This window comes from Lontra canadensis, unplaced genomic scaffold (genome assembly GCF_010015895.1).
Source record: "Lontra canadensis isolate GAN:19392208 unplaced genomic scaffold, GSC_riverotter_1.0 scaffold66, whole genome shotgun sequence".
NCBI lineage: Eukaryota > Metazoa > Chordata > Mammalia > Carnivora > Mustelidae > Lontra > Lontra canadensis.
The window spans coordinates 3,046,140-3,067,319 of record NW_022631060.1 but is presented as its reverse complement, the minus strand read 5'-3'; the positions used below and the strand labels follow the sequence as shown (position 1 = coordinate 3,067,319).

General features: G+C 53.7%; 2 protein-coding genes across 5 annotated transcripts; both read left to right on the top strand.

The window, feature by feature from the left end:
• The first annotated feature begins 10 nt into the window (after positions 1 to 10).
• GANAB (glucosidase II alpha subunit) lies at positions 11 to 14,977 on the top strand. 3 transcript variants are annotated; one of them, XM_032879244.1, is made up of 25 exons: positions 11 to 117; positions 2,748 to 2,852; positions 2,996 to 3,104; positions 3,350 to 3,477; positions 5,308 to 5,487; positions 5,956 to 6,021; positions 6,826 to 6,895; positions 7,063 to 7,150; positions 7,238 to 7,334; positions 7,792 to 7,972; positions 8,582 to 8,735; positions 8,948 to 9,183; positions 9,265 to 9,391; positions 9,497 to 9,576; positions 10,036 to 10,179; positions 10,275 to 10,371; positions 10,700 to 10,801; positions 10,967 to 11,210; positions 12,434 to 12,498; positions 12,692 to 12,768; positions 12,877 to 12,951; positions 13,123 to 13,236; positions 13,358 to 13,470; positions 13,622 to 13,722; positions 13,862 to 14,977. In XM_032879244.1, the coding sequence occupies exons 1-25, from the start codon at positions 80 to 82 to the stop codon at positions 13,969 to 13,971; spliced, it is 2,901 nt and encodes a 966-aa protein (XP_032735135.1). In that variant the 5' UTR covers positions 11 to 79; the 3' UTR covers positions 13,972 to 14,977. The 3 variants fall into 3 exon arrangements, 2 of the variants coding, with proteins under 2 accessions (XP_032735135.1, XP_032735136.1); XM_032879245.1 differs by lacking the exon at positions 5,956 to 6,021; XR_004385190.1 differs by lacking the exons at positions 12,692 to 12,768; positions 13,358 to 13,470; positions 13,622 to 13,722; positions 13,862 to 14,977 and having other exon boundaries at positions 13,123 to 13,171.
• A 1,045-nt stretch (positions 14,978 to 16,022) lies between these two features.
• On the top strand, positions 16,023 to 21,123 carry B3GAT3 (beta-1,3-glucuronyltransferase 3). 2 transcript variants are annotated; one of them, XM_032879241.1, is made up of 5 exons: positions 16,023 to 16,279; positions 17,441 to 17,579; positions 19,413 to 19,773; positions 19,944 to 20,234; positions 20,606 to 21,123. In XM_032879241.1, the coding sequence occupies exons 1-5, from the start codon at positions 16,198 to 16,200 to the stop codon at positions 20,702 to 20,704; spliced, it is 972 nt and encodes a 323-aa protein (XP_032735132.1). In that variant the 5' UTR covers positions 16,023 to 16,197; the 3' UTR covers positions 20,705 to 21,123. The 2 variants fall into 2 exon arrangements, with proteins under 2 accessions (XP_032735132.1, XP_032735131.1); XM_032879240.1 differs by having other exon boundaries at positions 16,024 to 16,279; positions 17,405 to 17,579.
• Positions 21,124 to 21,180: the final 57 nt, after the last annotated feature.

The following is a 21,180-nucleotide window of genomic DNA, read 5'->3' as shown; positions in this document are numbered from 1 at the left end:
GGGGCGGGCACTAAGGTACGTGGCTCAACGCGCGCGGGGGGAGGAGAGGCTCGGGGTCAAGGAGCAAACCCGGCACAAGATGGCGGCGGTAGCGGCAGTGGCGGCGCGTAGGAGGCGGTGAGGAGCCCGGAACCCGGGGGCACGCCCGGGACGCCCCCAGGCCCCCCACACCCCATATCTCTCCTTCCTGTGTGTCCTCCTGAGACTCTGTTACCCCCCCGGCCTCGTGAGCACCTTTTGTCCCTCTGGAGGTGGCCTCAGTCTCCCTCGGTTTCCTCGCGGTACATCCGCGCGGTGCTGGGGGCCCTTGCTTCTGGGGCACCCAGCTCCAGCCCGGCGGCTCATGAGGGCCGCAACCGTTCGCTCTTCTTGGCCTTGGCTGCTCTCAGCCGCCCCCCTCCCTTGGCGGCTTGCAGCGGTTAACGCTGCCGCCTCCTTCCTGCAGTGTGCGGGGCCATCCGGGCGGGGACTAGACGCGGCAGGGCCTCCGGGAACGCAGCCCACTGTCCTTCGGGCCCCTCATCCGGGAAACACCGCGGACTGCTGTCCCGCCTGCACTACCCTTCTAGCCCTACGCGCCCCCCACCCCCACCCCCACCCCAGAGCCCCGGACCCTGCCCTGCCCTTGTCTTCACATGGACACCAATCCTAGCTTTTTCGGTGTTCACGGTCGCTGGGCACGGCTGAGGCAGGATCCCGTAAGTTCACGGTCTCTCTGGATGATGGTGCTCAAACACAACATGGCAATCGAATGTTTTGGTCTGCGCTCTCGAGTTTCTATTACCGAAAAAAACGGTTCGAAACAATCACCAACGCCACAAAGCGTTTACCTGGACATAACGGATGTACGGGGGTGGGAGAGGCATGTCCTGTGACCAGCAGTGGAAAAAAAAAAATTGGACTGTAAACTCAACTCTCTGAAGTCTGTGATCTGAAACAATAAACGGGTGCACCTTACCCTGCGGCTCATTCCTGACTTTGGCTTGTGACCACCTCTTGCTCTGGGGCATTCGAGGCATTCCTGAGTTCCTAGGGCCTTCCAACAGGTCACTTCTGAAAGATCTTTTAGAAATCCTACCCTCATTGGCATTTCCCCCAAGCCCATTGCATAGGTTGTGTAACTAGAACTCCAGAGGGTATTTAACTCACTTTACTTCTGATTACTGCCGCTTTGGGCAGGTGGACATGGGGTCAGTGGTTCAGGGTGCCTGCTGCCGTCACTCCTCAGGACCTGGGCCACAAGCTTAGCTGTTGAGTTTTCTGGTAGCATTTCTTCTTTTGATTCTAATTATTCCTGCTTGGCCTATCAAAAGACAGTGCCTGGTGTTCTCACTTTTCTGTGTGTCCTGCATTGCTTTTCACATTCTTCTGGAACTGAAGGACCATGTTCTGCCATCTCCTTTCTGGTGATTTTCCTTACCTTTAGCTGTCATGCAGATTGAGGCTAATGCTGGATACAATGTATATATAGTCTTTAGTTACTTTGTTAACAGTTTGCAAAGTTTTAAGATTTTAAGAGAAGCCTGTGTTTGTTTTCTCTTCCTATTTGGGACACACACTTAAGAGTGTGCTCCTGGACAACCCACATTTGTCACTGGAAAAGCATGTTTAAAATGCAGATTCCGCCCCGGGATTTGGGAATCTACATTTACTAAACACTGTAGCTAATTCTTAACAGTGAAGTTTGAGGACCTCTGTTTAGGATTTACTGAGAATGGATGAACATGCCTTTCAAACTGACTTGCTTAAATAGGCCAATTAGTCCTTTGTCGTCATTTGATAGGACGTTGGGGGAAGTGACAGTTTGTGGTAACCTTGGGGTAATGGTCCTCAATGAGGCAGGCCCTGCTGGTAGGTGGTGTGCTGTATTGTGTATCATGAAATACCTGGGCCCCAGAGTCAGGCGGAGCTGAGTTCGATCCCACTTTCAGCCCTTATTAGCGGTTTAGTTTTGGATGGATTATTGAACCTTTTATGCTTCAATTTTTCCATCTGGGTAAAACTCTTACCCTACATTCACTAAGTAAACAATGAAAGAAATGAAAAAGAGGTAGTGTGTATCAAGAAGTTTTGAATGATGGTCGCCCATTAGTATTGTTTGAGGCGATTTTAAAAACATGCCCAGGCCCCTGTTTGTGTCAGTTCGATCAGAATCTCTGGGTTGAGACTGATACTTTTTAAAAACTTCAGGGAGAGTTGAAAACCGAGGATATAGGTAGTTAGTCTGGCCCCTGGGGATATGTTAGGATTCAATACATGTGGCTATGGTTACCCAGTAGTGGTGACTGACTTTGAAGATCTAGGAGCAGGATGTGGAGGGTGCTAGGGATATTGGGATTCTAGGTATTCTCGCTGACCACCGTAACTCCATCTAATGCCTTGCCCGTGGAAAGGCATGGCTGGCTTTGTTTCTCTGTTCCTCACATGGTGCCACCACTTCCCCTGGGACCGGCTGTTACTGCTCCTTTCCTCTGAGAAGCTGATGTAACCAGAGTCAATACCAGGGCCTCTGAAGGCCAAAGATCCTGTGTCCACTTCCTCTGCCTTTTGAAGGGAAGGTGTGAGCGAGCCAACGCCTCACGCCTAACACTTCACCCCATGTCCACGCTGCCTTCTCTTCTGTTTAACCAGACTCCTTACATTTCTCCCCCTTTAGGGTTGTGGTGGGAAGGGGCCTTTCCCTGTGAAGGTGGGGCCTTTTCTGACCTCTGTGCTGATTGTTCCCTCTTTGTCTTTTTCCTCCTTAGGTCTGGGGCAGGTTTGGTACTTGCTTGTTTAGGGGTCTGCCTGGGAGTTACCCTTGCTGTGGATAGAAGCAACTTTAAGACCTGTGAAGAGAGTTCCTTCTGCAAGTATGATATTTCTTGGAGAGTGGGGCTGAAAAATAGGGTACTGTGGGAGGTGCTGTGCCAGGTGAGGGGTAGCCTGGGGACACTGCAGGTGGTAGAGGGACCAAGGAACATTGGGGAACCTTCCTTCCCATTTCACTTGGCAGGAGGCAACGAAGCATACGGCCAGGCCTTTCTCCATACCGAGCCTTGCTGGACTCTCTACAGCTTGGTCCCGATGCCCTCACAGTCCGTCTGATCAACGAGGTCACCAAGGTCAGGGAAGAAAAGGAGGAGTCTGGTGGGGGTGGGGAAATGCTTGCTAAGGGGTAATTTGTCAGAGGTGAACCTATAGCCAACATCCTGTCCCATCCATCTTGGGATTTTGTGAGGAATTCAGATCTCAGGTCCCTTAGGTGAGGGGCTAGAAGGAGGAGACCCCCTCAGGAGGGAGTGGGTTCAGAGGGCACTCTGTGGTGTAGCCCTCTCCCTTCTCCAGATCCAAACCTCTACCCCCACAGGTAGTGCTGGTGCTGGAGCTCCAGGGGCTTCAAAAGAACATGACCCGGATAAGGATTGATGAGCTGGAGCCCCGGCGGCCCCGGTACCGGGTGTCAGATGTATTGGTGGCTGACCCCCCCACATCTCGGTAAATTTTTCTTGAGAAACCTATGCATTTCCACGGTCCTTTTCTCCTTCCTGATGAATCTTTATTGGCTGATTTTTTTTTTCCCCCACTTTGGGATAACAGCTCTCTAGTATCCTTGTCACTCTCCTCACCTTGCTCTGTTTCTCCCTTTGTTTCATGCATTTTCTTTTCTGCCCTTTTTCTTCTTTCATTGCGCAGACAGATACTGCTTCCAGCTTTGTGCCAGGCCTGGGCTAGGGGCTGGCGATGCAAAAGTAAATAAACAAGGCCCCAGATCTTGCCCTCCAGTGTTAGTGTCTGTGTGATTGGTTCCTCCTGTCCTTTCCCTTCCCCTAATTTTTTCTCTTTTTCTTTCTTTTTCGTCAGATAGTTTTGATACAGTTCCTCAAATTCTTGAGTCTCGACACAGTGTCATAATGAGTATTCCATGCATGGGGTTCTCTCTCTCTCTCTCTCTCTCTCTCTTTTAAGTTTATTTATTTATTTATTTATTTTTTAGTAATCTCTGTACCCGACGTGGGGCTCAAACCCAGCAGCCCCGAGGTCAAGAGTTGCATGCTCTGCCAGCTGAGCCAGCCCAGGGCCCCATGCATGGCTCTCTATTAAGTACTTAATTTAGAATATGATATGATAAACCTTCCCTGTATACCCTTTACCCAACCCAGTCATATACTTCTCACTATCATGTGGCCCTGACTGCCCCCAGAGGTGATTGTTATTCTAAAGTTATCATTCACTTGTCTTTTTTTTTTTTTTTTAAGATTTTTATTTATTTATTTGACAGAGATCACAAGTAGGCAGAGACAGGCGCTGAGCAGAGAGCCTGGTGTGGGGCTCGATCCCAGGACCCTGGGATCATGACCCAAGCCGAAGGCAGAGGATTAACCCACTGAGCCACCCATGTGCCCCTGTATAATTTTTTAAAAGATTTTATTTATTTGACAGAAAGAGAGAGGACAAGCAGGGGAGCTGCAGGCATAGGGAGAGGGAGAAGCAGGCTCCCCGCTGAGCAGGGAGACTGATGTGGGGCTCAATCCCAGGACCTAGGGATCATGACCTGAGCCGAAGACAGAGGCTTAACTGACTGAGCCACCCAGGCACCCCTCTAAGTTGTGTTTAAATAATTCTTCTCTATTTCAAGGTCATAAAAATATTTATATTTTTTTCTAAGTATCTTACTTTAGGGACACCTAGCTGGCTCAGTCCTTAGAACATGTGACTGTTGTTCTCAAGGTCATGGGTTTGAGCCCCATGTTGGGTGTAGAGATTACTTAGAAAAAAAAGGGGCGCCTGGGTGGCTTAGTGAGTTAAGGCCTCTGCCTTTGGCTCAGGTCCTGGTCTCAGGGTCTTGGGATCGAGCCCTGCTTCGGGCTCTCTGCTCAGCAGGGAGCCTACTTCCTCTCTGCCTGCCTCTCTGTGTACTTGTGGTCTCTGTCAGGTAAATAAATAAAATCTTAAAAAAAAAGTTAAAAAATCTTACTTTAAAATGTTAAGTCATAATCTGTCTGGAGTAGTTACTTATATCTGATATGAGGTAGGAATTTGGTACCATTTTTTTCCTAATCAAAATTTATTTTTCTGATTTCTCTATTGAATAGTCCTCCTGACCTCACCCAACTGCCATGCTATCTCTGTTACATTTCGAAGTTCTAAGCATGCTTGGTTCCACTGCCAGGCTCTTCTTCGTTCCTTTGGTGAATCTGTCTGCCCTTGGCACTGTCCCCACACCAACAGTAGCTCTTAGCAGTCCCCCTCCCCACCGTCTGAAAGTGGTCATCACTACTCTTGGCTCTTTGTGCTTCTTTTTATCCTTTTCGATCTCTTTCCCAGGCTTTCTGTCTCTGGCCGTGATGAAAACAGTGTGGAGCTCACCGTGGCTGAGGGACCCTATAAAATCATCTTGACAGCGCGGCCATTTCGCCTGGACCTGTTAGAGGACCGCAGTCTTCTGCTTAGTGTCAATGCCCGAGGACTCTTGGATTTTGAGCACCAGAGGGCTCCCAGGGTCCCGTGAGTACAGGGGTTGGGACTGGAGAGGACCTAGTAGGCCAGGGCCCAGGGGTGTGGTGGATTTGGCACTGGGTCCCTGGGAGGAGACAGGGTGGCAGGACCGCCAGGTAGGGGCCGGGGCTGAGGCTGGGAGAAGCTGCTGTCAGGGAGGATAGGAAGCAGACCCAGGTCGCGGTTTTCTCCGTTTCCTGTACAGACCAGGAGGCAAGTCACCTTTGTCCCTGAGCTGTACCCTGGGCACCACCTCTGGGAGGCCTGCCTGGGTCTGCCTTTCCCTCTTCCCCTTTTCACACCATCACATTTCCCAGGTTTATTTTCTTCCTTTTTGTTTTGTTTTGTTTTGTTTCTTTTCTGCCCCATCCCCCCATCTCTGGAAGTTTGTCGACTGAAACTCACTTTTATGTTTCTGTTTTTGTGTTGGTTTTGTGCCTCCTTTTCCCCTTTCCTACCCATTTCCTCCTGCCCCAGTTTCTCGGATAAAGTTAGTCTCACGCTCGGTAGCATTTGGGATAAGATCAAGAACCTTTTCTCTAGGTAAATCCATGGCCACTGGTACTGTATCTGTTCCTCTGCCCTTACCCACCCTTCACTCTGGCCCCCAGGGGAAGGTGCCCCAGACCTTTCTATACCCTGCCCTTCACTCACCCTTCTTTCTCCAGATACGTGGTATCTGGTCCCTGGTCCCCTGGCTGGGAGCCCCCTGGGAGAAGCAAGATGAAATGCTGGAAGTCCTTAAGGAGTGTAGGGGGCTTCTTGATTTGTGATGGGGTGGAGAGATGCTGCCCAGTGCTGCGGTTTCTGGCTCTTAGTGGGGGTGCACTGAGGCTCTAGGTGGAACTGCTTGCCAGCTGCCCTTGAAAACATTCTTCGGCAGAACCTCTTGTTTGAGTCCCTGCATATATCTGTAGAGGCTTGACCGCGGTATGACCCACTTGCCTTTGTAAAACCCTGGTGTCCAGCCAAGAGGCTGAGGTCCAGTGAGAGTCGTTGGGGCCAGGTTCTCTCAGAGGCCGCGGAGCCAGCACTGGCGTTCCCAGTCCAGGCACTTGAACCATCCCGCCTATCTCTTCTGGAACGCAGGCAGAGGCTGGGGATTGAGTCCTGTGTGTGGCGGGCACCTCCTGGTGGCATTAATCATTTCCCTTTCTCATTTCTCTCCCCGTCCTTTGCATATGGATCTGCTCACTGGGGTCCCTTGCCAAGCCTTAACATTCAGTCCCTTCCTCCAATGCCTTCGTTCCTTTGGACCCTTGGCTCTCTATTCCCTTACCCCTCCTTCCACTAGCCCCTCGTCCCTGCCCCCTCTGGATTGGAGCAGACAGCTCTCCTACCTTCCAGGCAAGGATCAAAAGACCCAGCGGAGGGCGGTGGGGCCCAGCCGGAGGAAGCACCTGGGGATGGTGACAAGGCAAGTCAGTGGGCTGGGTTGTTGGCACAGGGCTGGCTGGGAGGTGGGAGGCGAAAGGCCCACAGGAAACTTGAGCTCAGTCTCCCCATTGCGGATGGGATTTAGAAGAGGGCGGGGGAAGAGAGAGCTAGTGTGTGATTGGAGGTACTCTGCTTTCCTCCTCACAGCCAGAGGAGACCCAGGGGAAGGCAGAGAAAGATGAGCCAGGAGCCTGGGAGGAGACATTCAAAACTCACTCTGACAGCAAGCCATATGGTGAGGGACTGGGAGAGCCTTGGGCAGGGTTGCAAGGACTCCTTGTCAAACAGAAGCTCTGGAGCCCATCTTTTGCTTTCCTTCCAGGCCCCACGTCTGTGGGTTTAGACTTCTCTCTGCCAGGCATGGAGCATGTGTATGGGATCCCTGAGCATGCAGACAACCTGAGGTTAAAGGTCACTGAGTGAGTCCCATGGTGACATCAAGAAGTGGGGGCGGGAAAGAGGGGTGGGCGTTAGGGCTATGGAGTGGTATCCATACAGTTCGGATGCTCCAGACAAGCATGGATCACTTCCTGTGGCCAGATCACCTTTGATGATCAGAAAATTCTCCTTTGAGGGGCGCCGGGGTGGCTCAGTTGGTTAAGCGTCTGCCTTCGGCTTAGGTCGTGATCCCAGCGTCCTGGGATGGAGCCTCACATCAGGCTTTCTGCTCAGTAGGGACTCTGCTTCTCCCTCTTCCTTTGCCCCTCCCCTTTGCTTATGCACACTCTCCCTCAGAAATAAAACCTTAAATAAAGAAAAATTCTTGTTTGAGAAAGTTTTGAGAAAGGGCAGGGGGCCAATTCTTATCACTCTGTATCTGTGGGGTGGAGGTTGTGGGTGCCACAGCCTAGGGCCAGTCTGTCTGTCTGCCTGCAGGGGTGGGGAGCCATATCGCCTCTACAATTTGGATGTATTCCAGTATGAGCTCTACAACCCCATGGCCCTGTATGGGTCTGTGCCTGTGCTCCTGGCACACAGCCCTCACCGGGACCTGGGCATCTTCTGGCTCAATGCCGCGGAGACCTGGGTTGACATATCGTCCAACACCGCAGGGAAGGTGAGCACGCAGGCGGGGAGCAGTAAGAGAGCAGCACATGTTCAGGCCTGAGACAGTGGGTGTGCTAGGGGAATTTACTTTGAAGAGGCTGGCGGGAGGCTCCTGGGGATCCCTGTTTAGGGACTGGGTGGGAGAAGGGGCCCTGAGTCTTGGGAGCAGCATTTGAGTTCCCTGGCCCTTCCCAGAAAACACATGCTCGTGGAGAAGGTATTGCTCCTTCTGCATTTATTGTCAGTGCATTTGTTAGTACATTTATCATGTACTAGACACTCCGGTAGGTGCTGGGGATATATTGCTCTTGGGGTAGGAAATGTTCTCATTCTCAGGGTGGAAGACAGATGTTAACACAGGTGAGAAGGCGGGGTGAGTTCCGCAGGGTTAAGTGTTGAGAAGGAGATGCAACGGTCACGTGGTGGGGACGGAGACAGTGCTGTTTTAGATGGCGTTTTCCCGAAAAGCTTCGCCGAGGAGATGATCTCTAATCTCAGCCCAGAGTGACTCCTTAGGACCCCGCTGTGTGAGGACTCTGAAGAGAACACTGATGCTTTGTCTCTGCATCAAGGACGAAGAGGGTGGGTGTCGGATCTGTGTGTCTGGTCTCCTCTGTAGACCCTGTTTGGGAAGATGCTAGACTACCTGCAAGGCTCCGGGGAGACCCCGCAGACAGATGTCCGCTGGATGTCGGAGAGCGGCATCATTGATGTCTTCCTGCTGCTCGGGCCCTCTGCCTTTGATGTGTTCCGGCAGTATGCCAGTCTCACAGGTACATGCGTCCCCTCTCTGCCAGCCTGAAGCCTCCTCTGCTGGCCCTGTCTTCTTGAGAGGATGACTCCGCTTTTCAAAAGTTCTGTGCCTCAGCCTACTTACTAGCCCAGCACCCTTCACACTCTCTCTCATCGACAAGCCTCCCTTCCTTTCTGGGTGTTCCAGTGACCCAGGTTGGGCCTGACCCCACTGTGACCCCCGTGCCTGCAGGGACCCAGGCATTGCCCCCGCTCTTCTCCCTCGGCTACCACCAGAGCCGCTGGAACTACCGGGATGAGGCCGATGTGTTGGAAGTCGATCAGGGCTTTGATGACCACAACCTGCCCTGTGATGTCATTTGGCTGGACATAGAGCATGCTGATGGCAAGCGGTACTTCACCTGGGACCCCAGCCGTTTCCCCCAACCCCTTACCATGCTGGAACACTTGGCCTCCAAGAGGCGGAAGGTAAGAGGGCTGTGGCCGTGCTCGGTCTCCTCAGGCACAGCGGCCCTGGAGAGCTCTGAGCATCCCTGTTCTTGCCTGCAGCTGGTGGCCATTGTGGACCCCCACATCAAGGTGGATTCTGGCTACCGTGTACATGAAGAGTTGCAGAGCCGGGGTCTATATGTTAAAACCCGGGATGGCTCTGACTACGAGGGCTGGTGCTGGCCAGGTAGGTGGGCCCAGAATTGAGGGAGAGGCTGTTGTGAGACCAGGAAGGTAGGATGGCCACCATTGTGCCCCGTGGAGGTTGACAGCTACCCTTAACTTGTCCTAGGTGCCGCTGGTTATCCTGATTTTACCAATCCTACGATGAGGGCCTGGTGGGCCAACATGTTCAGCTTTGACAACTATGAGGTACGGCAGCCCCTCCTCTATCTGGATCTGTCATTCCCACCCCATCTCCTTGAGACTGTCATTCTCTGCTGGCCAGCCCTGCTCTGGTTGGTTCTCTGTTTTGTTTTGTGTTTTTTTTTTAAGATGTATTTATTAGAGAGAGAGTGTGTGTGGGAGTTGGGGGTTGGGGAAGGGACAGAGGGAGAAGGAAAGAAGCAGACTCCCCGCTGAGGCCAGAGCCTAACACCAGACTTGACCCCCACCACCCTGAGATCATGGCCTGAGCCAATACCAAGAGTTGGTGCTTAACTGACTCAGCCCCCAGGCGCCCCTGGCTGCTTGTATTTTTCAGGAGGCCTTCTTGTTCCTCGTAGGACCCTGAGAAATACTTTTTGGGTTCCTAGGCGTGCTCTGCTCTCACAGTTTGTCTTTTTCCTCTTCTCTGTCCTTCTGTCCCCATTTTCCGCCTCGTGTACCTAGGGCTCAGCTCCCAACCTCTATGTCTGGAATGACATGAACGAACCATCTGTGTTCAATGGTCCTGAGGTTACTATGCTTAAGGATGCCCAGCATTATGGGGGCTGGGAGCACCGAGACGTCCATAACATCTATGGCTTCTACGTGGTAAGAGGCTGAGCAAGAAGAGCCTGAGGGCTGGGGAATGGACATGACAGCAGGCTTTTAGTCCTCACTACCCTTCCTCTCCTGTCTCCATCCAGCACATGGCAACGGCAGACGGGCTGGTGCTGCGCTCTGGGGGCCTGGAGCGCCCCTTTGTCCTAAGCAGGGCTTTCTTCGCGGGCTCCCAGCGCTTTGGTAAGATTTGGAGAATAGAGCTGTGACAGAGGGGGTGTGAAGGACAGATCGGAGGAGTGGTGCACCAAGGCCGCCTTCTCTGAGAAATCTGTCCATGCGGCTGTCTGAGAGCAGCTAGCTGCCCCCTCCCCTGCCCCCGCACCTGCGCACTTTAAGGGGATCCGGGGAGGGGGAGGTCCAGTCCCCTTTCAAGTGCTGTTGTGAATTCTGCCATCTTGGGCAGGGCCCTGGGGGTCCTAGAACAGAGGTGGCAGGTCAGAGGAGTCGGCTGTAGGAAAAGCGGAGCCTCCCCGCTGCTTGCAACCTCCATCTCCCTCCTCTTCCTTAGGAGCTGTGTGGACTGGGGACAACACTGCTGAGTGGGACCATTTGAAGATCTCTATTCCTATGTGTCTCAGCTTGGGGCTGGTGGGACTTTCCTTCTGTGGAGGTGAGAGGGGGCGGAATTGGGGGTCTTGGTTTGGTGGGAGAGGAGCCAGGTAGAGGGCACAGAACCCAGGCGGGAACAGAGAGAGCTGAGAGTCTAGGTTGGGGCCTGGGGGAGCTCCTTAGGTAGCAGCCCTCTTTTCCAACCTGTTTCCCCCTCCCCTCCCAGCGGACGTGGGCGGTTTCTTCAAAAATCCAGAACCAGAGCTGCTTGTGCGCTGGTACCAGATGGGTGCCTACCAGCCATTCTTCAGGGCCCATGCACACTTGGACACTGGGCGGCGAGAGCCCTGGCTCTTACCAGCTCAGTACCATGACATCGTCCGAGATGCCTTGGGCCAGCGATACTCCTTGCTGCCCTTCTGGTACACCCTCTTCTATCAGGCCCATCGTGAAGGCATTCCTGTCATGAGGTGAGGCAGTCAGCTGCGTCTGTGTGGAGTGGGTTGAGGTGGCTGAGGAACAGTGGGGACTGGGCTCCATCTCTGGGCCTCTTTCACCACTCACCGGGGCCTCGTAAAGGAAGGAAATTCTAGTTTCAAGGTGAAGAGTAAGAAGAGACCAATGGGGATGAGTGGCAGTAAACATTGCTGGGCATCGTTCATCACTATCCCCAGTGCCTGAAACAGGGCCCACAAGTATCCTTCCATCCTTGGGAGTAAAACAGGCAGACATGTACACAAATAGGCAAATCAGAAAATTGCCAGCAATGATAGGCTCTTTGAATAGGGTAATGGAATTTGGTTCTACACATAGCTTTTTTAAGAAGAAGGACATGTGAGCGGCACCAGTGGCTTGTTGGGTTTTTTGTCTGACTCTTGATCTCAGCTCAGGTCTTGATCTCAGGGTCATGAGTTGAAGCCCCATGTCGGGCTCCACGCTGGGTGTGGGGCCTTCTTAAAAAAAGGGGTAGGGGAAGGGCATGGGAGATGAGGTCTGACTAATGAGGTAGATGGACTTTTGTGATCTGGCGGAGGAAAATCCCAGCACAGGAGACATCAGGTGCAGACATTCTAAAGTGGAAATGAGTTTGTTGTGTTCCAGGGATAGAAAGACCAGTGTGACTCAGGGTAAGGAACCAGAGGGAGAGGTAGGACATGACCTAGGAGACGAAAATTCGATGTGATCCAGGATGATGCAATGGCCACTGGAAAGTTGCTGTGTGGAATAGTTTCAGGAGGGGGCAGGGGAGGAGGAGGCAAGGAGATGGGTGAGGAAGTTCAATGACCAAGGGTAGGTTGCATAGCTAAGGTCTACGGCACAGTTGGGCTGTCTGGCTGCAAATTCCTGGCTTGTACTTTTTTTTTTTCTTTTTTTTTAAGATTTTGTTTGTTTATTTGACAGAGATCACAAGTAGGCAGAGAAGCAGGCAGAGAGAAAGGAGGAAGCAGAAAGCCCTGCTGAGCAGAAAGCCCGATATGGGGCTCGATCCCAGGACCCTGAGATCATGACCTGAGCCGAAGGCAGGGGCTTTAACCCACTGAGCCACCCAGGCGCCCCAAGGCAGAGGCTTTAACCCACTGAGCCACCCAGGCGCCTCACCCTGTGCCATTCTTATCTCTAGTTCCTGGGGTAGCATCTTTGACCTCTGCCAAGACAGCAGGTGTCTTCCCTTCTTGTCTTGCTTCCTTCCTAGGCCCCTGTGGGTGCATTATCCTCAGGATGTGACCACCTTCAGTATAGATGATCAGTTCCTGCTTGGTGAGAAATGGAGGGGACCGTTGCTGGTGGGTTGGGATAGGGCTGAGAAGAAGTAAGCCCCTGTGGGAGAGGTCTGTGGGTGCCCAGGGAGGGAGGAGTGAGTGAAGCCGGTGGCGCAAGACAGCAGGTGTTTTGGTCCTCCCTACCTGGGAACTGGTCGCCTCAGTTCACAGCGGATTCTGGTGTGTTTTAGGGGATGCATTATTGGTTCACCCTGTATCAGACTCCGGGGCTCATGGCGTGCAGGTGTATCTGCCTGGCCAAGGGGAGGTGAGTTAAGGAAGAAAGGGCGTGGTGGGGAAAGGTGGTGAAGGGCAAGAAGAGTAAATAGAATGGGGGCCCTGTGCAGTGACCTAGTATGTCTTCTGCCATCCACAGGTGTGGTATGATATTCAGAGCTACCAGAAGCATTATGGTCCCCAGACCCTGTACCTACCTGTAACCCTGAGCACTGTGAGTACACCTGGCCCAGCTGCCAGCTCCGTCTGCCTGTCGGTTTCCAGAAGGGGAGAGTGTGTGCTTTGGGCTCTGGTACCTAAGTGGGCACAGATGGGCAAGAGCAAAAGACACTGCTGGGCCCAAGCCTGGACAGGGGGGCAGCTTCTTCCCCTGTTCTTGCCCTAGATCCCCGTGTTCCAGCGTGGAGGGACAATTATCCCTCGGTGGATGCGAGTGCGGCGCTCTTCTGACTGCATGAAGGATGACCCCATCACCCTTTTCGTTGCTCTCAGTCCCCAGGTGAGTGCGTGGGCAGGGAGCCCCTCAGCCCTCTGCCTGCCTCCCTGGGATTCAGCCCCCGGGGGAGCGTCCCTCCTTCCCCCTTGGGCTCAGGCTCTTGCCTATCCCATATCCTGCTCAGGGTACAGCCCAAGGAGAGCTCTTTCTAGATGATGGGCACACATTCAATTATCAGACTCGCCAGGAGTTCCAGCTGCGTCGGTTCTCATTCTCTGGCAACAGCCTGGTCTCCAGGTAATGAAGCGCTCATTCGTCTGTGGTAGCCTCGGGGATGCTCACAGTGCCCTGTGCTCTTTTCTTAAATATGATCCTGCTCTCGGGTCTCATCCTTCCTTCGGCTCTGACATCTTTCTCCCTGACTGGCATCTGTTTTTGTTCCCTCTAGCTCAGCAGACCCCAAAGGCCACTTTGAGACACCAATCTGGATTGAGCGAGTGGTGATAATAGGGGCGGGAAAGCCAGCAGCCGTGGTACTCCAGACAAAAGGTGAGGGTGAGACTAGCCCCCAGGTTGGGGAAAGAGGGGAAGTAGGGGCAGGGCTGGGGACACCTTGCCTGTGGGAAAATAGTTGCTGTGCCATAGCTGTTGCTGTGACCGAGGAACGCTTTCTTCTTTCTCCCGACAGGCTCTCCTGAAAGCCGCCTGTCCTTCCAGCATGACCCTGAGACCTCGGTGTTGGTCCTGCGCAAGCCTGGCGTCAACGTGGCTTCCGACTGGAGTATTCACCTGCGATAACGCAAGGGCTGTTGGGGGGTGGGAGGGGCGCAGTGGTGATGAGAGTTCTTCTTCCTTCTGCCTTGGAGTTTGACCCTCCCCAGACTTCACCTTTCTTATCTGAAGACTCAGATTCTGCCAGCATCTGGGCAGGATGAGAAGCTGTCCCTGGGCTCTGAATTCCTCCTGTGACCTCCTGACCTCTGCCACCCTGCTGACGACAAGTTTCGCATCACCTCCCAACAGTCTGTTGCTCTAACTGGAGCACATTCACCTGTGAAGACCTGGGGACCATGAGGCCCTTGCTTTCCCTTCTTTTTCCTTTCTTTTGGGGGCCCTGAATCTCCTCTAGACCCTCTTCATTCGTACCTCTTGATGGTGTTGATGCCATTTCTTGGAAGAACAGGAGGGCAGTGAGCTTTAGGGTTCCTTTTCTCCTTCCTCTTCCCTTCCCACCAAACTGCTTTTCCTCCTTTTGTTTCTTTCTCCCGCTGCTTCTCTGTCAGCCCTCCCCTTTTTATGCCCCACTGATACACTGGGACCACCCCTTACCTGATAAGGGATGAATGGATCAAAGGAGTGAGGTTGCTGGAGAACATACTCTTCACTGTCGCCCCAACCTTTCCTCTCCCTGATAGCTTCTAGAGCTGCTGCAGTTCTGATGGGGGCAGTTCTATCCCCCCTGTCCCTTAGGGGAAAGAAGTTTCCACTCTTCCTTAAGAGGGGATGGGCATTAAACTTCTTTTGTCCCTGTTTTGTCCCCTTGGGGGGGCATTCAAGATGGAGAAATCGGTTGTGGTTTCATCGAATCACGGTCACCTGTATTTATTGCTGGGAGAAGACTGAGGGTGGGGGGAGATGATCATGTGTGCCCAGGGTTGGCCTGAAGCCCTGGGTGGGGGGTGGGGGAGGACTAACTAGGGGACAAGGGGGAATATTTGTGGCAATTTTTTTTACTTCCTCTTGGCCCCCAGCTGTGACAGGTTTTGATAAAAGGAGAAACAATAAAAAGATAAACCATAAATAACTGTTGGTGTCTGGATTCTGGTTCTGGCCTGAACCACAGATCCTTAGAAGCCTGAGGACCTGACATTTTCATCTAACATCAGCATAAGCCTCATCAGTTCAGCAAAATGAATGAGTGCAAGTCTTCCTTAATTTGCTAGATGCCAGTATTTTCATAGAGGAGTCCAGCAAGCTCATCAGATTTTAGCAGGTCTAGTTAATAGTGGTGACCAGAGCTAATGGGGTCCTTGAATAGAAACAGCTTTATAGTCATGTTCTCATGCAAAAGGCTGCTTTTCCTTAGCATCCCTTTTTAATAAAAACTATTGTTTCAGTGACAAGAAATAAATTTCTCCATTTTGGAGACTACCAGTTTTAGAGATTTATTGTACCAGAAACAAGAAGGTTGTGGGTTGTTGTTGTTTTTTTTTTTTTTTTAGGGAAAATGACTGCTCAGGAAGGCTCCTGCCTTTGAGTAGTTAAGGGATGTGTTCATGCAATTCTCAACTCAAATATTGACAGTTTCCTGGGAGGTAGTGCATGCCTTGGCACCCCGCTCCTAACCCCCACCCCACACCGTGACCCCTATTGTCAACCGTGTAGGAAACGTGCGTTAGAGGGAACTAAAGATTTTGGAGACCGGTATCTAGAAGGGACATAGAAAACTGCTTAGTGACAATTCGTAGTTTTTGTCAACCTTGGTTACTTGTCCGTAAAATGGGGACAATGCCACCTATCTCAGCATTAGACCGAGAAATGCAATGCGTGAGAGACACCCAGAGCACAGGCCTGGCACGTGAGAAGTCCTAGATTTCGTTCATTCGTGTAACAAGGATTTATAGAACTGTTACTGGGTTCCTTGTCTGGTAAGTGAATGAATGGAAATCAGGAGGAAATCCGGGCACAGGGACTGGAGTCAAGGGGAAGGTCTCAAGAGTCGCTCCCACGGCCCGCCACGCGAGCTTGCCACGCCGGATGTGACGTCACCCACTCCCGTGGTTCCCAGAACCAGGCTGTGGGACCGGAAATTAACCCGAGGGGCGGGGTGCAGACTGACCGGAAGTGGGCCCGGGCGGGCGCCGCGGGCCCCAGCTCGCGGGAGCCGGTAGAGAGGAGCGTGGGGAAGGCGGGACACGGGGCGGGGCCGCTGCAGGGGCGGGGTCTGCAGGCTGGCGGGTGGGGGGCGGGGACCCCCTCGTCCCCCCGGACCCCGCCTGCCCCGGCGCGGGTGGCGGCACCGCCATGAAGCTGAAGCTGAAGAACGTGTTTCTCGCCTACTTCCTGGTGTCGATCGCCGGCCTCCTCTACGCGCTGGTGCAGCTCGGTGAGCGGGGCGGGGCGGGGCGGGGGGGCGGCGGGCTCGCCGGAGGGCGCCCGCCGCCGTGGATCCCGCCCTGGGGATGAACCCCCGCGCAGACACCCTTCAGCCGGCTCGGCCCTCCTACAGCCCTCTGAGGCCGACGGCGCACTCCACTCCGTAGGACGCGCCGCGGCTTCCCTCCGCACCTCGGATGGAATGCAGACTCCTTCCCAGAGTCCGCAGGGCCCCGCATGATCCTGTGGCCGTCAGCCTTTCCAACCCTTTCCCCTTCCCACTCGCTCGCTCTGCTCCAGCCCCACTGGCTGCATGACAGTTTCTCGAAAAGCCCATGCGCATTGCTCTCTCAAGCTCTTAACCTGTTCTTCCGGGCTGCGGTGCTTTTCTCCCTGCTCTTCCCTGGCCGCCGCTTTCTCATCCTTCAGGTCTCAGCTCAAATGTCACCGCCTCAGAGAGGCCTTCCCTGACCACCTAAGCTAGCGTAACTCTTCTTTTTCCGCATTCTCTTTTATTCTCTATTTTTTTGTGTTTCCTTCTTGGTCCTTATCACAATTCGGAATGATTTTACTAATTTGTTTATTTGGTCAGTGTCTGCTTCCTCCACTAAACTGAAAGCTCCATGAAGGCAGGGACCATGTCTGTCCTGCTCCCTGCTGCATCCCCAGCACCTAAGGCTGCCTCCCACGAGGAGCATTCAATAAATATTTATCCAATAACGGAATCGATTAATTTTATGAGTCTTTGGTCACACAGCCAAGGGAACAGATGGAATGTTGCCTCTTACACAGAGAGACAGGGCTTAGGGCGTGATCCTCAGGTATTTAAAAGACTGCCCTGTTTCAGGAGATCTGTTGTTCTTTATGGCTCCAGAAGGCAACCTTAGGATCAGCAGGTAGACGGGATGGATGGAGGCAGCTGATCAGTTCAGTATCCGAGTGAAAGCTCTAACAGATGGAATTGATTGCAGTTGGAAGGGGCTGCTGATTGAGGCCATGAGGCGTGGGAGAGGCTGTCGGGGAAGTTGTCAGGAGACTCCAGCACTGCCTAGGAGTTGAACGAGAAGGTTATGCCCCTTTGGGATGCTCAACATGCTGTGGTTCTCTGCCCCCCTTCCCTGCTTCCCGGGACCAGGTCAGCCATGTGACTGCCTCCCTCCCCTGCGCGCAGCGGCTGAGCAGCTTCGGCAGAAGGATCTGAGGATTTCCCAGCTGCAAGCCGATCTCCGACGCCCACCCCCTGCCCCTGCCCAGCCCCCTGAACCTGAAGCCCTGCCTACTATCTATGTCATTACCCCCACCTACGCCAGGTAACAGGCTCTGGTGTACCCAGGAGGCCTGCATGGGCCAGGAGGTTGGGGTTGATGATGACTTTAGAGAGGAGCTGGGCCAAGGGATGTTCCTCAAACTGGGGCCTGCCAAATGACAGGGTAAATGAACCACATCTCTCCTCAAAGATTTGTGGGAAAAGGGTTGTTTTTCTAGTAAAAGAGACAGGGGTATGCTATGAAATAGAAGACACAGTTCCTAACAAATTTGAAGAAAGAACAAGACAGTTTCAAAGAAATGTTGAGCTTGCCCATGAGTTCACTTTCTCTCTCTCTCGGGGATCCTTTGGTAAGAAAGTTGGACAATCCCTGGCTAAATTGAAGTAGGAAAGGGCTTGGCCATACAGTCAAACTAGAATCTAGAAATAGTTACACCAGCTATGATTTACAGCATGTTTACTTTCTACCAGACATTGTGCTAAGTAAGAGGTTTACTCTTTTTTTTTTTTTTTAAATTAAAATGTAGCTTTCTCTTTGTACAAACCAACTGGGGAACATGGTTTTGGATCTATAGCTAAAGAGCCTGCCGACACCTGCCTGGAATCAGGTGGCTGACCCATGTAGGCACAGGCAGCTTTAGACCCTGTCCCCCTCCATACACACCGCATCAACCCTGGGGCAGACTAGTCTGCAGGATAAAGAAGCCTGGCCACACCTTCCCAGTTCCTTGTCTAAACTTAGGAAAACCCTCCCCTGGAGAGGAATGAGGCAAAGAGCTCCTCTAAATCTCTCTACTTAGAAACCCAGGCAGAGGGACGCCTGGGTGGCTCAGTTGGTTAAGCAGCTGCCTTCGGCTCAGGTCATGATCCCAGCCTCCTGGGATCGAGTCCCGCATCGGGCTCCTTGCTCTGCAGGGAGCCTGCTTCTCCCTCTGCCTCTGCCTGCCATTCTGTCTGCCTGTGCTCGCTCTCTCTCCCTCTCTCTGACAAATAAATAAAAAAAAAAAAAAAAAAAAAAAAAGAAACCCAGGCAGAGGACGTGGCCCTCCTGGTATTTTATTATTTTTTAAAAAGATTTATTTATTTATTTATTTATTTATTTTTTTAAAAGATTTTATTTATTTATTTGACAGACAGAGATCACAAGTAGGCAGAGAAGCAGGCAGAGAGAGAGGAGAAAGCAGGCTCCCGGCTGAGCAGAGAGCCCGATGCGGGGCTCGATCCCAGGACCCTGGGATCATGACCTGAGCTGAAGGCAGAGGCTTTAACCCACTGAGCCACCCAGGCGCCCCAAGATTTATTTATTTTTTTGACAGAGAGATCATAAGTAGGCAGAGAGGCAGGCGGGGGGGGGGAAGAGTCCGATGCCGGGCTCCATCCCAGGACCCCGAGATCATGACCTGAGTCAAAGGCAGAGGCTTAACCCACTGAGCCACCCAGGCGCCTCCCTCCTGATATTTTAGAAAGTCATTATAATTGAACCTTTAAGACAGCATTGTGGTAAAGTACTGTTATTCTCATTTTCCTAGCCAAGGAGACTGAGGCTTGGGGAGATCTGACCCATTTCCCCCAGTGTCTCACCTACTCAGTTACAGAGCTGGCATTCAAACCCAGATCTGATTCCAAAGCCTGTGACCTTAACCTGTAGTCTCCCACAGCCAGAACCGTGGGGTTGGGGGGGTTCCAGGCACGGGCTGCAGGAACAGGGCAGGGGAGCTTGGTGTGGAACTGATAGGTGAGAAAGAGAATTTGGGTATTGGCTGGGGAAAGACCATGGGGGATACTGGAAGGGGCCCAGAAGTTATGTGTATTGGCTGGCAGGCCGGAGCAGAAGGTACGGAGCCCTACCCCCCACCTTGCCTCTTTCCCCCTGCAGGCTGGTGCAGAAAGCCGAGTTGGTGCGGCTGTCCCAGACACTGAGCCTGGTGCCCCGGCTGCACTGGCTGCTGGTGGAGGATGCCGAGGGCCCCACCCCACTGGTCTCTGGGCTGCTGGCTGCCTCGGGCCTCCTCTTCACACACCTGGTGGTCCTCACCCCCAAGGCCCAGCGGCTCAGGGAGGGCGAACCCGGGTGGGTTCGGCCCCGCGGGGTAGAGCAACGGAACAGGGCCCTGGACTGGCTCCGGAGTGGAGGGGGCGCTGTGGGGGGAGAGAAGGACCCCCCTCCAGCCGGCACGCGGGGCGTTGTGTACTTTGCAGATGATGACAACACCTACAGCCGGGAACTCTTTGAGGAGGTAAGCCCCTCCCCACCCCTCTGGGGTGGGGTTGGGGAAAGAGGCAGGTGGGGCCAGCCTCACCTGTCACCTTGGTGACCGGTGTGAGGAGGGGGAAGCAGTGGGGCCGAGTGACCCCCGTGGCCCTGGGCCACCCCCCTGTCTGTTTCTTCTCTCCTGACCTCTCTTAGATGCGCTGGACCCGTGGTGTCTCAGTGTGGCCTGTGGGCCTGGTGGGCGGCCTGCGATTCGAGGGCCCTCGGGTACAGGATGGCCGAGTTGTGGGCTTCCACACAGCGTGGGAGCCCAACAGGCCCTTCCCAGTGGATATGGCAGGATTTGCTGTCGCCCTGCCCTTGCTGTTGGCTAAGCCCAGTGCCCAGTTTGATGCCACCGCTCCCCGGGGCCACCTGGAGAGCAGTCTCCTGAGCCACCTCGTGGATCCCAAGGACTTGGAGCCGCGGGCAGCCAATTGCACTCGGGTAAGGAGCTGGAGATGGGCCAAAATCCGGCTCTGGGATATGGAGGGGTGATGGGGGAAGCGGAGCAAGCCCTCGAGGAGGACGCTCAAAAGATGGGCTTTTGAACCAGGAGGGACCCTCTAGAGCCCGGATTCAACTTCGCTTACTCCGTTGCTGGGGAAGCTGGGAGCCAGCGTCGGCAAGGGGTCTCCTGCCACGCTGTCTCCTGGGCATTCACATAGCATGGGGGTGGCAGGGGTGGGGGGCTGCCCTTCACACTTCACAGCGGACGCTGTGTGTGTAGAGGGGGTGAGAGAATCCGTTCCACACTGAGGGCCCCGGAGGCCTCATGCCAGCCGGGCCCAGCCCTAACCGAAGCACGCCCGGGACAGGTTCTGGTGTGGCACACACGGACAGAGAAGCCCAAGATGAAGCAGGAAGAGCAGCTCCAACGGCAGGGCCGAGGCTCAGACCCAGCTGTGGAGGTGTGACGGCAATCCCCACCCTGACCACTGCCTCGTCAGGCACGAACCTGGGGGACTGGGCCCCTGGCCTGCCCAGGATGCAGTTTTCCAAATCCTGACCCCCTCAGAGCCAGGGGCGGCCCCCTCTGCCCCCTCAGCCCCAGGGCGTGGCCCAGCTGCTTCTCCCCTCCCCCAGCCTGCCATGTGGCACTGCCCACAGGCTGGGGACAAGCGGCCCTTGTGTTGAGTCGGGTCAGCCCTGTCTGGGGCGGAGCGGAAGGACAGACGCTCAGGAGGGAGGGCTGCTGAGCAACTGGGTAACTTATTGGGGCTGGGCATGCGTTGGGGGGCTGGAGGAGCTGGGCTGGACCCTCCCCACCTGAGCATGCTGACCCCCCTCCTACCTCCAGAATAAAAGATCTCAAGCTGGAGGGGCCTCTGGTTTCCTTCGTCGCACACGTCTGGTTCTTGCATTTGACCCTCACCAGAGTCCAGGCCCTCTG

Excerpts from the sequence above, each read along its gene's own strand:
- GANAB (XM_032879244.1), top strand. The coding sequence starts at position 80 with ATGGCGGCGGTAGCGGCAGTGGCGGCGCGTAGGAGGCG. Across the intron at positions 6,022-6,825 it reads ATCAAGAACCTTTTCTCTAG|GCAAGGATCAAAAGACCCAG; the intron begins GTAAATCCATGG and ends CCTACCTTCCAG. Across the intron at positions 12,499-12,691 it reads AGATGATCAGTTCCTGCTTG|GGGATGCATTATTGGTTCAC; the intron begins GTGAGAAATGGA and ends GGTGTGTTTTAG.
- B3GAT3 (XM_032879240.1), top strand. The coding sequence starts at position 16,198 with ATGAAGCTGAAGCTGAAGAACGTGTTTCTCGCCTACTTCCTGGTGTCG. Across the intron at positions 16,280-17,404 it reads CTACGCGCTGGTGCAGCTCG|GTCAGCCATGTGACTGCCTC; the intron begins GTGAGCGGGGCG and ends TCCCGGGACCAG. Across the intron at positions 19,774-19,943 it reads GCCGGGAACTCTTTGAGGAG|ATGCGCTGGACCCGTGGTGT; the intron begins GTAAGCCCCTCC and ends GACCTCTCTTAG.